General features: G+C 47.1%; 1 protein-coding gene across 1 annotated transcript; it reads right to left on the bottom strand.

The window, feature by feature from the left end:
* Positions 1–13,316: 13,316 nt before the first annotated feature.
* LOC101076325 (homeobox protein goosecoid-like) lies at positions 13,317–15,369 on the bottom strand. Its single transcript, XM_029832936.1, has 3 exons — positions 14,883–15,369; positions 14,309–14,568; positions 13,317–13,818 (listed from the first exon to the last, which is right to left on the bottom strand). The coding sequence occupies exons 1-3, from the start codon at positions 15,199–15,201 to the stop codon at positions 13,684–13,686; spliced, it is 714 nt and encodes a 237-aa protein (XP_029688796.1). The 5' UTR covers positions 15,202–15,369; the 3' UTR covers positions 13,317–13,683.
* Positions 15,370–16,013: the final 644 nt, after the last annotated feature.

A 16,013-nucleotide genomic window follows, 5' to 3' on the forward strand; every position in this document is an offset into this window, starting at 1 on the left:
CTGTAGATCTGGAGTGGCCGGAACACGGGCTCTAATCCGTGAAAACCTTCAGCCCAAGCTAATTTCCCATCCAGCACCCATCAGCTTGGGTTACAAATTTAAAAGACAGGAAGCGTCATATATAACTTGTCTTTTCACCTCTTTCTGCTCTGTTAGGCCTTGATTTAACATTCAGGTACAGATGAGAAATCACAGATGTCTCCACTTACAGATGGAGCACAAACACTCACCGGCTCTCGCAGGAGGGTTTCTGTTTTTGTTTCAGATGATTTAAGGTCAAATACTGCTCACATGTCAAAGAACCCCAACTAACTAACTGACTGACTGACTGACTGATTGACTGACTGACTGACTGTCTAACTATTAGCTGCATCTCTTGAACCACGCAACAGACAAACAAGTAGACTATGGAGAGAGTGGTGCATCTGTTTGCACATATGGAGCATAAATAAAGTTGGAGCTAACAACTTTGCTGGCAGCTCTCCATATACACCAACACCAATGTAGATTTGACTCAGGGGGGAATTCTGTGCATGAGTGCGTGCGCGCGTGTGTGTGTGTGTGTGTTGAGGGTGAGGTGACGTTGTGTTGAGAGTGTGACTGCACTGATTAGGCTGAACCTTTGGACTGAGGAGTGGAAACGTGCTGTCAGCTCATTCGAAAAACACACTTCCACTAACTGACTGGACAGCTGAAGGTCAGACAGCAGAAAAGACCTGTTGTCTGGCTCCACTAGATGAGTGTAATCACCAGTTCGCTCAGTTTCCTTGGCCCTGTCTGACTGGAGACGTGTTCCTTCACACTGCCGAACAGCTTGCTCATCGTCAGGCTGCAGGTCCATCTGTTCATGTTCAGATCCACTTACTGGTCAAAAGAAAGAAAAAGCTTTCCTAAAAGATCCAGATCCCACCAGCGTAACGATTCTGTTTGATATATGGATTTGAAGTTGTGTGAAATCTCAGCGATTGTTATTTGTAGAGGCATTTGAAGGCGTTAGTAGATGGTGGAGCCATGGTGGAATCACAGGTTCCAAGCAAATCCTTTCCCATACAGAAACCCTGAACGCTGATTAGTCAGGGTTCTTGGCTGTGGATCTCCTCAGCCGTCAACCGCTCAGGCAATCCTGACGTCCTCCCCAAAACCTGCCTCCCCATGGCCTCCCCCTTCTAGTGAGGGTCAAATCTGATAATAGCTGACAAGTCCTCTAAACTGGTTGTCCATTAGGACTTGCTGTTCCAGGAAAGTGAAGTCTGGAGGGAGACTCTGATTGCTCCTCACAGTCTGGGACATGACAACAGCCTCTGTCCGGAGAACCTGAACAGTCGCTTGAGACATACCTGAGGCCGTAGGGACATATCTGGAGAGGCACAAACCTCCAGAAGGCTGCATTCCTGTGTCAACTATTGCAGATATGCCGAATTATATTTATTGCATTAGTTTAATCACCGTTGACTCTGTTGAATTCATACACCAGAGAGTAATTAGTGGATTTCTCAGCCACTGTGATTGAAGGTCAGTGACACTGACAAAGTAACCTAATCAGGAGAGCTCAGAAGTGCTGCAGTGTATCAGTGAGTCCACGTGTGGAAGGAGACTATTCTGGTTCCCCTGAAAGTCACCAAAAAAAAAAAAAAACCCCGCAAAAGTACAATAATTCTGTTTTCTTTCAACTTTTTCCAGACAATATGTGGATTTCAGTCTCAGCAGTCTCAGCTTTAACGGACAGGACTTGCTCGCTCTGTTATCTGCTCTTAAGACAGATTCGATCTCGAAATGGTTCGGAGACATTGGTGCAGTGTTTGATCTGAAGAGCTTTATGAAATACAAAGTGAATACAAACGATTTAGACAAAAAGGAAAGTTGATGAATGCAGACACATTAAGAGGAAAGAGCCCCAAACTGCAGCTAGTAATAGGAAATGGAGGATTTATCTGTAGTGAGGATTCCACCATCTAAGGGGGCAGAACCAAGAAAAGAACAACCTACAAACCTTAACAGTCAGCCTCCAACACAACACACACTCACACACCCAGGCTTATCTGGACATTGCATTTATCATTCAAAATTTGAGAAACGCTGGATCCATCACCTGGACCATACCCTTCTCAGTCCAGGCTGGGATTCAGGATGGTCATGAATGAGCTAAGGGTACTCAGCTAAAACCACAGAGCACTGGTAGCAACTGGCTTCAATGATGAAATGTAGGTGAACAGTCTAAGGGACAGTCTAAGCTTCATTGGGGACGATTGATCGCTTTGTGGATCTGTTGTGCTCTGGCCTGAGGCAGACCCTGGGCCAATGGGCAAACCCTCCTCCTCCTCATATGGGAGACATAGAGGAAGTCAGAGCCCCTGAAAGGTGACAGGCCAAGGAATTATGAGTCATACCACAGAGGTCAGGTGAGAGGACCAATGAAGCAGAGCTGAGCCCGGGGCCTAGCTTGCTTGCTGTGTCTAACCACTGAGAATTTACACAGACGTCTAACCATTAGATTGGGGTGTGTGTGTGTGTGTGGGGGGGGGGGGGTATTCAGTGCCGGGCTAAAATACGCCATACCTGAAAGGTCAACTAAGGCCCCCGGTCAGATGATGTCTTGAGGGATTTCATGGATTGTGAATTCCGTATGAAATATTGTTTCGATGGAATCTTTAACCGAGAAGACGGAATGCTCCTCGGATTCCTCTCACTGATCCAATGATCTGTCTATTGTGTGTGCGTTTTGTTTTTTTCAGTTTGGTCCCTGTCTTTCCCCGTCCTGTCCGTCTCTGTCTCCTTCCCACCTGCATTAACCCATTACCGGCATGTGTCTCCTCTCTGACTGATCAGTTTGGGCCCTATCCTCCTTGGTTTGAACCCAGTTCACTGTTCCCTGTGCTGTCCTGACTGAAGGTGACCAGAGAACCTCTTATGTCCTGTTCTCTGTTTTCAATTTTGTCCTAACTGCTAGATCAATTGGTCCCACTAAAGACTGCTACAAATGTCCCGTCATATTGACGTCCAGCCTCACAGGGTCTGAAAATTCCTGATCAATAAGTTGATTGTGTGTGAATGTTACCAAGCAAAAGGGTGAAAGATATTGATATCAAAAGGCTGGTACAGCCCAGAGGGAGCCAAGAGAAGAACTTCCTCTGCATCAGTCTGAGAATAGAACCAGGATGATCATTTGACTCCGTGAGAGTGGGAATATCTCACTGATGAGGGTTGGTTCTGCTGCAACATCTATAGGAGACACTACTCAAAAAAAAGCTCAACACTTATGGATGGACAACAAGAGGCCACAAAGGACAACCTAGATGAGACAGGCAGGTGGGACCGCTGCAGCCAAGTTAGAGAACACTAGATCGATGTCCCAGGATATTGTAAGAAATCTTATTTTCTGTAGGATTATGCAAATAAAGTCAAGTAAATGTCTTTAAGGCCAGAATGTCCCCTTGGTGTTGTTCTGCGCCTGGCCTCGATTTTGTGTGTTATGCTTCTGATCCACAGGGGGGCAGAAGCACCCTGTGGATTGTTTGCACACGTTTGCGTTCATTCCCATGTGTCACCACACCAGCAGTTAAAGGCAGGAGTTGGCAGCCTGACAAGCAAATCTAATGCAACAGTCAATTAAGATCTAGTCCCAGTGTGTCAGCCATAAGCAGATGCAGCTGTTCCTGCGTAGCCACTGCCAAACCGAGGAAACACTCGCGGCTGCCCTTAACATCAAACAAGTGCTGCCTAACTCTGACAACAACAGCCCTTAAAGCCCTGACCTAGGAGGGATCCTGGAGGAGAGAAATTGCCAAAAACCTTTGGAAAGCACCGAGCAAAACGAAGGTTTTGGGACCTAATCCACTGATTGATTCACAGAAGACCTATACTAGTCTGAGAGTCCTAATCTGACATGTGAAGGGACTGAAGTGATGTGAAGGATAGGTCAGATCTGGGTTCACTCATGAATTATCACTCATATGTTGAGTCTGGGAAAGCTGCTCCAGTGTTGTTACAGCCCATAATTTTGATTTATTCTTCCAGTAAACAGAGAAGCAGTTGGAAGAAGTGAACCTTCAAATCAGTCCATCATTAATCCACACGTTGTTTTATTTACCCCTCACTCTCAGCAACTGTGAGAAGGAGTGGAGAAGGACGTAGAGGGATGGGGGTAGAGGGGTGCAATTCAGGGTCAAAAACAGGCAATCTCCTGGAGGCTGATGCTGATTGGCTAAAGGTGGTGGTTGGGGGGAAGGTGGCTGACTCCACAACACTGCCTGCTGGAAGTCTCAGGTGTCGTGGCGAGAGACTTCTGGACAATGTCGGCAAGAGTAGAACAGTTAAGTTGAGCAGTGGCTAAAAAAGCCCCCTTGCCTTGCGGGGGGAAGGGGGGGTGCAAAGGAGTGGTGAACTCATGGCAAACATTCAAGTGGAGGGAATGTTCATGTACGAGTCCTTCTCACAACTGAACAGAGAGCTTAGTCCTAATAAATGAGTAATAACAATAATCTATTTACACAACAGTGAAACACTTTTCGATCTGTAATGGAGAATGTTTTACAGTGCAGCTTCAGAAACACTGAAGCGGACCCTCTTTACATGCATTTTTGGTTGGCTCACTTGAGAATAAAAGTTTCACTCACATCTACCCTTGAGGTGAACTTTAAAATGCGGGCAAACAAACAGAAGCCGCATTTTGAATGGGAAATATTTTCATTTGGGACAAAGAAGAATTTCCCAAACAGGAGCAGTAGGTTTCAGAAGGACAGAGGAAGCAGCAGAGTGCCGAGCTGCTTATTGATGCCTAAAAGAGAGACAGTAAATATTCAGGACAAAAGAAAATATAAAGAAAACGTGTAAATGAAATTGTGAACCAGCCGTAAATCACATACTAAACAGAAGCACAGCAGCATTTAATAAAGCACAAATCACCTCCTGTCCTTTCCCGCTCAATAGTTCTGCCACATCTTAATGGTCGTCCTGACATCTGCGCCAATAATGACTGGAGTGCAGCCACACTCGTCGTTCAAAAGAAAGCAATAAGCATCAGTGATAGGGTAGGATTCAGAGCTCACACAGGGCCTTGTTTTGAGACACACAACCTGCTACAGGAGGAGGACCTGAGAAACCGAGCACAGCAAACAGCAGTCCATCAGCAGGAACCATCCAAATGTGAGCCAATGGCAACGAGCGGGGCGGAACCTGACGAGGAACATTTATCAGGAGTAGTAGTAGTAGTAGTAGTAGGAGTAGTAGGAGTAGGAGTAGGAGGAGTAGGAGTAGTAGCAGTAGCAGTAGTAGTAGGAGCAGTAGTAGTAGTATCAGTAGTAGTAGTAGTAATATTTAATAGAAGTAATGGTAGTGGCACTAGTAGTAGTAGTAGTAGCAGTGATAGTAGTTGTAGTCGTTTTATCAGTAGTAGTAGTAGCAGTAGTATTATTAGTAGTAGTACTAGTATTTAGTAGAAGTAATGGTAGCGGCACTAGTAGTAGCAGTAGTAGTAGTAGTGATAGTATCAGTAGTAGTAGTGGTAGCAGTAGTAGTAGTAGTAGCTGTACTACACAACAATCTATAACAATGTTAGCCAGTGAGCTAGCAGTCACAGCTAATTCAGTGGCACAAGTTTAATCACATGGAAACTCTTCGGTGAATTAGCATTACAGCGTCCTTCCGTACCAGTAAAACCAGTTACTGTTTGTGCAGGAAACACGCCACGTCATGCACATTCTAAGAACAAACAAAATCTTGTGTGATGGTTTTAGTCCACATTCTTTTTTACAGTGCTGGCCCTGTTGCTTGAATGTTGGTCCAGTTTGGGGTTGTCAGGAGTTTTTCAGTCACCTCCTTCACTTTGTTGGTCAGTGAACACTGACAGTGTTTGCATTATAGCAGCTCAGGTTTAAGCTTCCTCGGTGGTTCCAGGCACTCACGTGGGGGCTCCTCAGAGGAGGGCCCTGACTGAAGTCAGCAGATCAATCAATCAATCTTGATGATGGGTGTGCTGGAATTGGTGTGCTGACAGGTGTTGTAACTGCGTGGCTGTTCAGAAAGAACATCAAAGGAGTTGTGAGCTGTTTTGGGTGCAAACACACACTACAATAAAAGAGTTGTTAAACCTCACTGGCTCAACAGTGAGTTTCTGCTGCCACACTGCTCCATTAGGTCACATGGTCACATGATCAGATATGTGAGCAGAAGGGCTGCTGAGATACATCTGAGAGCTGGAATAGTACTACTCTTTCTCTCTCTCTCACACACACACACACACACGCATACATACACACACACAAACACACACATAAGCACCCCCCCACACACACACATGTCACACACACAAACACGCACATACACACACACATAAACACAAATACATACACACATAAAAATGTGCTGTTTCTCTTTTGTGTTATTTTTATTATTAAAATATTTGTAATTTTAAATAATAATTATACATTAATATATTATGTTAACAATACAGGTATGTTGTTATATTATATATTAATATATTATTATATTATCATTATTATAATTATTGTTATTATAATTTGTATTATTATCGATGTTATAATTAGTATTAGTGTTACTAATTATTATAATTTGTATTACTGTTATTATAATTAGTATTGTTGTTATTATCATTGATATCATTCGTATTACCACCAGCTCATGTTTGCCAGTGTGGCTTGGACACACAACCACTTTGAGGTCGTGACCAAAAGCTGGTTGAGCTCCTCCAGTTGTCACTCGCCAGGATCATCGGGAGCCTCCTGCAGTCTTCTGTGTAGGTTGCTCAGCCTGGGTTGGGTCGGGGCTCTGGTGGACCTCCTCGGCTTATGGGGATGCGGGGGGAAGAATACCGTGCTATCAGGCGATTTAACATTAAATACTGCAGGATGTTCCCTTTGTCCTAGTGACATTTGATATGAGCAACACATATTGAAGAATTGCAACAAAAACATCCAAGGAAAGACAAAAACCCCTTTTTGCTCAAAGTCTCTGAAGTATCTTAATAAATCCACATTAGCAGAAATTAGCTGTAGGACATCAGTCGGTGGGCTGTCCGGCTGATGTCTGGAGCCCAGGGACACCAGCAATCGCCGGCCTTCCCTCTCTGTGAGGACCAGCTGTTTTCAGTTGCTTCAGAAACCTGTTGCTTTGGCCTAAAAGACACTGCTGGGTTGCTTCCACATACTGGTGCGTCTTGGCTCATCATCCATCTGCCGTTGTTCGCCTCTTCGCTCCAATCACCTTGCTGCATTTGGCTAAAACAAAGCGGAAACTACTCCTCCGTGAACCATCACCTTATCGTGGTGGAGGAGTTTGTGTACCCTAATGAGCCTGGGAGCTATGCTGTCCGGGGCAGTTTGCCCCTGGTAGGGTCTCACAAGGCAGATTGGTCCTAGGTGAAGGGTCAGACAAAGAATAGTTCATAAGACCCAACATGGTACATCAAAGGGATGAGCCGCAGACCTGGCCCGGAGGGTTACTGGGGCCCCACCCTGGAGCCAGGCCTGGGGCTCGATCATGAGCCTACATCCATGGGGCCGTTTGGGCCCAGCCCGAATCGGCTATGTGGACACTCCTGTCCCCAGTGGACCCACCACCCGCATGAGGAGCATGAAGGGTCCATTGCATTGTGGATTGGGTGGCAGACCAAGCTGGGGGCCTTGGCAGTCCGATCCTCAGTTATGGAAATTGGCTTTTGGAACATGGAACGTCACCTCTCTGGCAGGGAAAGAGCTGGAGCTTTTGGGGGAGGTTGAGCGCTACCAACTAGATATGGTCAGCTTCACCTCCACACATAGCATCGGCTCGGGAACCCAAGTCCTTGAGGGGGGTTGGACACTCTTCTATGCTTGAGTTGCTCGGGGTGAGAGACGGAGAGCTGGGGTGGGCTTTTTGCTTGCCCCTAGACTCTCTAGTTTGACGTTGGGGTTCTCGCGGTCGAGTGAAAGGGTCGTTTCCCTGCACCTTCGGGTCGGGGAACAGGTTTTGACGGTTGTTTGTGCTTATGCACTAAACAATAGTTCAGAGTATCCGCACTTTTTGGAGGACCTAGGACGGACACTGGACAGTGTCCCAAATGGGGACTCCGTCGTTCTCCTGGGAGACTTCGACGCTCACGTGGGTAACGACAGCGTGACCTGGAAAGGCGTGATTGGGAGGAACAGTCTGCCCGATCAGAACCAGAGTGGTGTGCAGTTATTGGACTTCTGTGCTAGTCGCAGCTTGGCCATAACTAACACCATGTTAAAGCATAAGGTTGTTCATTGGTGCTCTTGGCACCATGATGGCCTGGGCCGCAGGACAATGATTGACGTCATAGTCATGTCAGCCAATCTGTGGCCATGTTTTGGACACTCGGGTGAAGAAAGGAGCAGAGCTGTCAACTGATCACTACCTGGTTGTGAGTTGGATCAGGTGTGGGGGGGGCACCACATGGACCTGGCAGGCCCAAATGCGTAGTGAGGGTTTGTTGGGAATACTTGGTGGAGGAACCCATCAGGCTGGTCTTCAACTCCCTCCGACAGAGCTTTGATCCCGTTCCAGGGGAGGTAGGGGACATTGAGTCTGAATGGGCCATGTTCCGTTCCGCCATTGTCGAGGCAGCTCTCACGAGTTGCAGCTGCAAGGCCCCGTCGGGCGTGGGAGGAGTTCAGTGAGGCTATGGAGGAAGACTTTCGGTCGGCACCGAAAAGATTCTGGCAAACTGTCCGGCGCCTTAGGGGTGGCAGGCGGCAACTTGCTCACACCATGCTAGGTGTGCGTGGGGAGCTGCTGACGTCTCCTGGGGCAATGATCCGGCGGTGGAAGGAATACTTCCAGGAGCTCCTCAATCCCACCAACACATATCCACAAGGAGGAACAGAGTTGGGAGACCAGGAGGTGGACCATCCAATTTCTGGGCAGAGGTTGCCAAGGTAGTGAAACAGCTGCCTGGCGGTGGAGCTGGGGACCAGAGGGTGTGTTCCAACTACAGGGGGAACATACTCCTCAGCCGCCCTGGGAAAGTCTATGCTAGGGTGCTGGAAAAGAGGATTAGATCGATAGTCAAACCTGTGATCGAGGAGGAACAATGCGGGTTTCGCCCTGGTAGTGGAACCACGGATCAGCTCTTACCCCTTGCTGGGGTGCTTGACGGGCGTTGCGAGCTTGCCCAACCAGTCCACATATGACCGGGTCCCCAGGAGCATCCTGTGGGGGGGTGCTCCGAGAGTGCGGGGTATAGCATGCAATACCGACACAACCCCCCCCCCCACCCACCCACCCTTAGACGCTAGAGCACAACGCTGGCTTAAACGTGGCTTTATTAAGCCTTTATTAACAGTGTTAACAGTCCGCCTTCACAAACCACATTTATCAACAGATTTGTTTGTTGAGTGTGCACGGCGGCGTCGGTTTGCAGGCTTCTGAAATAATAACTGGTTTTCACGATTTTGCGTGCATGTTTCCGAGCTTTTCCAACTGTGCTGTACCTTTCGAACATGCGTGCGAAGCACAGCACACACCCACACTTCAGGAGGAGTCCATGCCTGGCCTGCGATAAGGTCCCTGCCACCGTCCACCTCTGAGGTCTCCTCTGGACATCCAGGCATTTGGGAGCCCCCAAACTCACCAGGGCGCTCTTTAGTTCTCAGAATGCACCAAATTATTCATTTAGCCTCTTTCACATTTTCTCTGCCTGGTCTGTTTCTCTTCTATCCAGAGCTCCTTTCAGAACCAGTTAGGCAGAAATCCAGTACAGAATGCAAGACAGACAAATGGGAAAATATTAACGTTTCATTTCGCAGAGTTCATCCCAGCAGCCAGGATTCAAATCCACATCAGCAGACAGAGAATCAGGTTGGTAATCCAGGTGGCATAAATAACGAGACACCAGGGCTCAGGAAGAGGAGGAGCCCTTTCAGATCCACCCGCAGAGGATGGGGATGATAAAGGGTAAAGGAGGAAGACAGCAGACAGCAGGGACAGGAAGGACAGGACAAGACAGGGACAAAACCGAGAAGACAATAAACAATCTACATGCTGGAATAGACTCCAGATATTTGAGCCATTAAAGGGGTGTTGGACAGATTCAAGTGTGTGTAAAAGCGTCTGGACATCGAGGCCCCCGTCTCTACAATCAGGAAATCCTGTGGGCAACTGTCACACTGTCCCTGTCCCAAAGAGCGTTTAATCTTGGGAAGTGATGACATCATTGGGCGGTAAACACGCCGCTTCATGGGCCGCACCCATGTGTCTCCTGCCGCGGCGGCTCTGTGAGCGCCTTCCTGCAGCGGCCAGCTTCTCTGGAACGTCCACAGCCTGGAGACACAGTTGGACCCAAACACCAAAACAAAGTCCCAAGAACACATTATCCTACAGAGATATGCTAATAATACAGGCCTATGTTTACGTTTGGTGAAAATATGCATGACTTGCTCTCCTTTCTGACTGGCTGGGTCCGTCCTGATTAGGGAGGCTCCTGGATGTGGACCACAGAGGAGCCAACACCCCCGTCTATCTTTAGAGTCCACCCAGAGCTGTCAGTCCAGAGCTGCCAAAGCTAATGCTATCAGCATCGTTCAGCAGTCTATCACTCACACACACACGTATAAAGAGACATGTACACGCGCGTACACACACGCATAGACATGTACACACACACACACGTATAGAGAGACATGTACACACATATGCACATATAGAGATATGCCCACGCACACACAGACATACAGAAACACTCAAACACACACACACAGTCATACACACATCGAGACATGAACACACAGACATACACACACATATACACAGACAGAAATACATACACACACAGATGCACATACACACACACACATATGCACAGATGCACAGACACGCACAGAGACATACAAACACACAGACACACATACGCACACAGTCATACACACATCGAGTACATAAACGCACACACACATAGAGACACACACAGAAATACACACACAGACACCTACACACAGAGACTCATACAGACATACACACAAACACAGAGAAACACACAGGTCAGGTGGAGGTATTTTGTAACATCCTCACTAATTATTAGAATCATGTGACTTTAATCTCTGTATCATCAGCTGTGTTTATTGATTTGTTTGTTTGTAGATATTTGTGTCAACAGCAGCTCAGAAAATGGAAATAAGGCAAATGCTGACCTAGAAAAAAGCAGCACGATGTCCTCTGAAGGTTGACTCAGGAGCTCATTTCTCTTGGACTCTGCTGGGACCCGATTACAGGATCACAGAGAACTAATGCTCCAACAAAGCTCAGTCCCTGAAAGTGGCTGCAGCTGGAATGGCTCGGGTTGTGGGCTTGTGGATGTCGCTCAGGCACTTGATCCATCACGACCTGAAGCGAGATGCTGTGTGTTGCTGGATCGGGCCTCCTCCCCCTGTGTGATCCGCAGGCAGCAAGTAGACGGGAAGGCGCTCTCCTCCATCCCTGATCCAGATGGATCCAGACCTGCCAGCCTCTGAAGCAGACCTTGACCCGGTCTTAATCTTTCAGTTAGATTTCTAAAGCAACGAGCTGAATAAGAGCAGACATTAACAGCTACATTTTCGCTGCTGATGAAGTTTTCCAAAAAATATTTTCGTGTTTCAAGTGATTGATAAAAAAAAAAGTTTTAAATAATAGCGACATTCCATTTTCATGGGTTAATTGTTGGAGTCTTGTCTGTGACACCAACATGGGTCTCATTAATCAGCCCCAGCTCCACATTGCCCCCCTTCCGTCCTGCTCCAGCGCCAGGAGGGGCGGTTAGCATACATGCTGCCGGCAACAGAGGCCTCCCTGCGGGGTGAACAGAAGCAAACACTCCGCTGACTGCGCCTGGACAGCCAGGACGGCATTTCATTATGGAACAATACGGGATAGTGCGAGCATGAAGAGGAGGAAGAGAACGGCTGTAGACCTGTCAGTTGCTCCCACAGCCAGGGATCAGTCGCAGTAATCACCATTTAGCATTTCTGGATCGGCCACAGATGTTGAAGGGTGCAAAATGTCGCGCAGCAACACAGACCTGGTATCAACAACGAGAATCGGTCCTTCGCAATAGTTCTCGTTTTAAATCGCGGACCGCAAAATGACAAGAAACGCTTCACGGTCACTCGAAACTGCATCAAATGTTGGCGTAAAAGGGAATAAAATGGCCTAGAGACGAGCAAATTCCATACACGCTTTATGACATAATTTTAAACATGGTTACAAATATTTGTAGGACGTATCTACTCAATCTCATTTAATAAAGTGTTTTTTTTTACTCCAAAAGTGATTGTATTCTAATAATAATAATAAGAAGAAGAAGAATAAAGTGATTGATTTTTTTTTTAAAGCCTGTCCAATGATTATTCATATTTTAAATATAAATAAATATAAATATTAAATAGCAACGTTGAATTTTAACGGTTCAGTTTTGGAGTCTTGTCTGCGGCACCAACATGGGTCTCGCTTATTCTGATTATCGTTATTATTGCTGTTTTTGCTCACCCCACAGTCCCAAACATCGGTGTAATTAGTTGTATCTCAGAAAATATTTTAGTCTTTGAGACAACCTCAGTCCTGCTGAGGAAAAAACTCCCGAAAGGTGCAACTTGGCAATTTCACTTTCCTGCAAACAGACGGATCCTTCAAGCTCAAATGCTACAAAATGACGTGACACCTAATAATCGCACTTGGTCTTCGTCCCCGAGGCTGCTGCTCGGCCTGGACCCACCGAGAACATGGACCAGCCTGGCCGCATCCCCAGCAGCCGGGGAGGCCCGGATGGCGAGCAGCGTGTTGAGAGTGTCATCAATGTATTATTATTATTATCATTGTTGTTGTTGTTATTATTATTATTGTTGTTGTTGTTAGTAGTAGTAGTAGAATTAGTTTCGAATAAACTCTGGATTTGCATTTTTATGTGTGTGTGTTAAATTCGATACTCAACAGGTCGACTAATGAAATGGTGACGGAAGGTTTTATGTTAGTAATAAATATATTTACGTTCTGTAGTTTTACATCTTTTTATTTTTATTTTTTTTTCAAAAAAAAGTTTTTTTGTTTTTTTAAAAATCACGTTTCCTAGTGAGAAAATAAAAGACGTTATTTGTTTTCTGTCCTCCCGTCATCACCTGCTCACTCCAGAATTCCACCAAATACGCGAGTAGAAATAAAGGCCACGCACGGAAGTGTGCGTGGGATCTCCCGCATGGATTCAGATGTGGGCATCGCCGCGGGGGGGGGGACGTTAGATGTGCAGGACAGGAGACATTTCATGTCCCCGCTCGGAATCAGCGTCGGTTTTCCGGCCGAGCTCTGGGAGCAACAAAGACGAGCGCGACACGATGCGCTTTCATGAATGCTTTAATGTTCCTCTTTTTTCTGCACAGAAACACCGGAAGTTAAAATCCACTTTCTCTCCTTTGTACATACTCCATCCGCCTTTTCTCAACCCACAGCACCACATTTACAACATTTAATGTCCATAAAAATGTCACCTATAATATTACGATATATCCACACATGCCCCCCGTCACGTGACGTGCGTATACTTACAAAAAGAAAAATAGAACCTTAAATTAAATATAAATAGTGGCCACAGAATCAATAATAAAATGTAGATTATGTACAAGTGTGCAACATGGCGACAGAGTTTGATCCCACCGAGTCCAGCTGCCCCCCACCCCCGGCCGTGGCCCGCCCGTCTGCGGGTTATCAGCTGTCCGAGTCCGCGTCGCTTTTTCCCTCCGCACTTTTCTCGGCCGAGTTCCATTTCTGCGACTTCTCCGACTCCTCTGAAGAGGAGCGCTTCTGCCTCCTCCACTTGGCGCGTCTGTTCTTGAACCAAACCTACACGTGAATTTAAAAAAGAAGAAGAGCCTCATCATCATTTTCTCTTCTTCCATCAGCCTCTTTTATCCCTGCGGCTGTTTCTTTATTATTACTGTTCATTTTAAGTTCATTTTTATTATTGCTGCAAATGTGAGAAGACGAAATAATAAAAGCTTTTGAAATTCATTTCACACACCGCTTCATTTAAAAATCAAATTTTGGATCCGATTTCCGAGGACAGTTTTCCGCAGCTTTACTTGACTCATCTTGATTCTGAAGATAACAATAATAATAAAATTATCGTCTTTATTTTTATTTTTGTTGTTCTTTTTCTTCTTATTATTATTATTACTTTAGCCGTTCCAATGTGTCGAAAGGTGCATGTGTAAATTGATCTAATCCTTCAGACGTGAACGGGTTTACTGTTGTTATTAGTAAGAGTTTTTGGGACGCGTTTGGATTTATCTTCTAACAAAATCTGAGATGTAAAAAGGAAAGAGAAACTCACCTCCACTTTCTCCTCTCGCAGGTGGACTTTGCGGGCCAGTTGTTCGCGGGTTCCGACGTCGGGGTATTTGGTCTCCTGGAAGAGGCCCTCCAGAGCCTCCAGCTGCTCGTCGGTGAAGATGGTTCGGTGCCGCCGCTTCCTGCGGCAGTGCAGCTGGTTGAGGAGCTGCAGCTCGGTGCGTGTGAGACTGCCCATGTTCATGTAGGACATCATCTGATGCGGGACGGGAGACAGCAGCACCGAGCCGGCGCTGTCGTAGCCTGCGGGAGTTGGAGACACCGGGGAGGGAAAGGAGGGAGGGGGGGAGGTGGACACTGGCTCTCAGAGAAACTACCAAAAATGAGGCCGGTGGCGTCACACGAAGCAAAAGTTTGACAGAAGCGCGTTGAAAACGCACGTTTGTCGCCGCCGTCGTGTGAAAGCGGGACAGGACGGAACTTCGGATCAGCGTTCATTTGTCTTTTCCGACGCGAGTGTATACGATTGTTCACATCTATGTAAAGCTGTAAAAGTGCATCACGTTTAAGGATATAAAACCTTTCCCTGCTCTAATGTGACCGTGTGTGTGTCCTACCTGCCGGGATGCAGGGGCACTGCTGCGGGCTCAGGCTGGGCACGGACACGCAGCAGGGCGCTCCTCCTCCGCTGGCCTGGACGTGCAGCTGTCCGTAGTAGTAGCCGTTATATCCTATCCTGGTTCCGCCGCTCACTGGCTGGATCCCTGTGGGAGAGGGCCCGCATGTGGCCGAATATAGTCCACTGTAGTCGGTGTAGAGAGATTCCGAGAGGCCGGCGGGTAGAACCGCCGGGCCGCTCCGGTGTAGCAGCAGCGGCTCCTTGCAGCTCGGCCGGCCGGACAGGATGCTGTCGATGCTGAACATCCCGGAGGGCATCACGAAGCGAAAAAGGCTGATAATAAAAGTTTTTTTGGACTGGATACAAACGTCCCGTGTTGAGGACCAACTCACTCAAAAGTGCGTCATGGTCGCTGAGACGTCGCTTTTTTTTTCTTTTTTTCCTGCTTGCCCGACTCCGTCAACTGACTTCGAGGATGCGGATGGATTTTTTTACTGGTTCCAGTCGAGTTGAAGGGCTGCGTTTTATTGGCCGCTGACGTCACGACGGAGCGCCTGCTCTGGGGTCTGCACGGACGCCCTCGAAGCTGTGTATTGAGAATTAATTCAATTAAGATAATCCTCACTGTTTGCATACTTTTTAAAAGTTCGGTTGCAGGGCCACAGAGGGTCTTCCCCGCAGATTAATCCGATTATTGCCTTGTCAGAGACCACTCGATAATCTATGGAAGACATTAACATCAGTGTTTACCAAGGAGCCTTCATAAAGTTCGTCAACATCCCAACGGCGGACTTCCTGCGGCCTGAACAGGAGCTTTATTAATATTGCTGCTTAGGAGCCCACACCCGTTTATTAAACACCCGCTGAGCTGAGCCAAAGCAGCCCGACACTGTCCACCAGCACTGGATGGGGGGGAGGACTGGGTGTAAGTGAACAGAGACCGAGGCTAAAGTCTCCTTCTCTGTAAATCAATGTGGACTAGTTGCTGTTCCAGACCAACTTTCCATTTTCTTCACATCTTCCTCCGCTCGCTTCTCCGCAGGTCGCAGATTAGTGCGCTTCCTGCGGACCCCCCGGCACCGCCACAATGGCCAACATCTCCCCCCCGACAGCGATAAGATAACGGCCC

The sequence above is a fragment of the Takifugu rubripes genome, chromosome 2 (genome assembly GCF_901000725.2).
Source record: "Takifugu rubripes chromosome 2, fTakRub1.2, whole genome shotgun sequence".
NCBI lineage: Eukaryota > Metazoa > Chordata > Actinopteri > Tetraodontiformes > Tetraodontidae > Takifugu > Takifugu rubripes.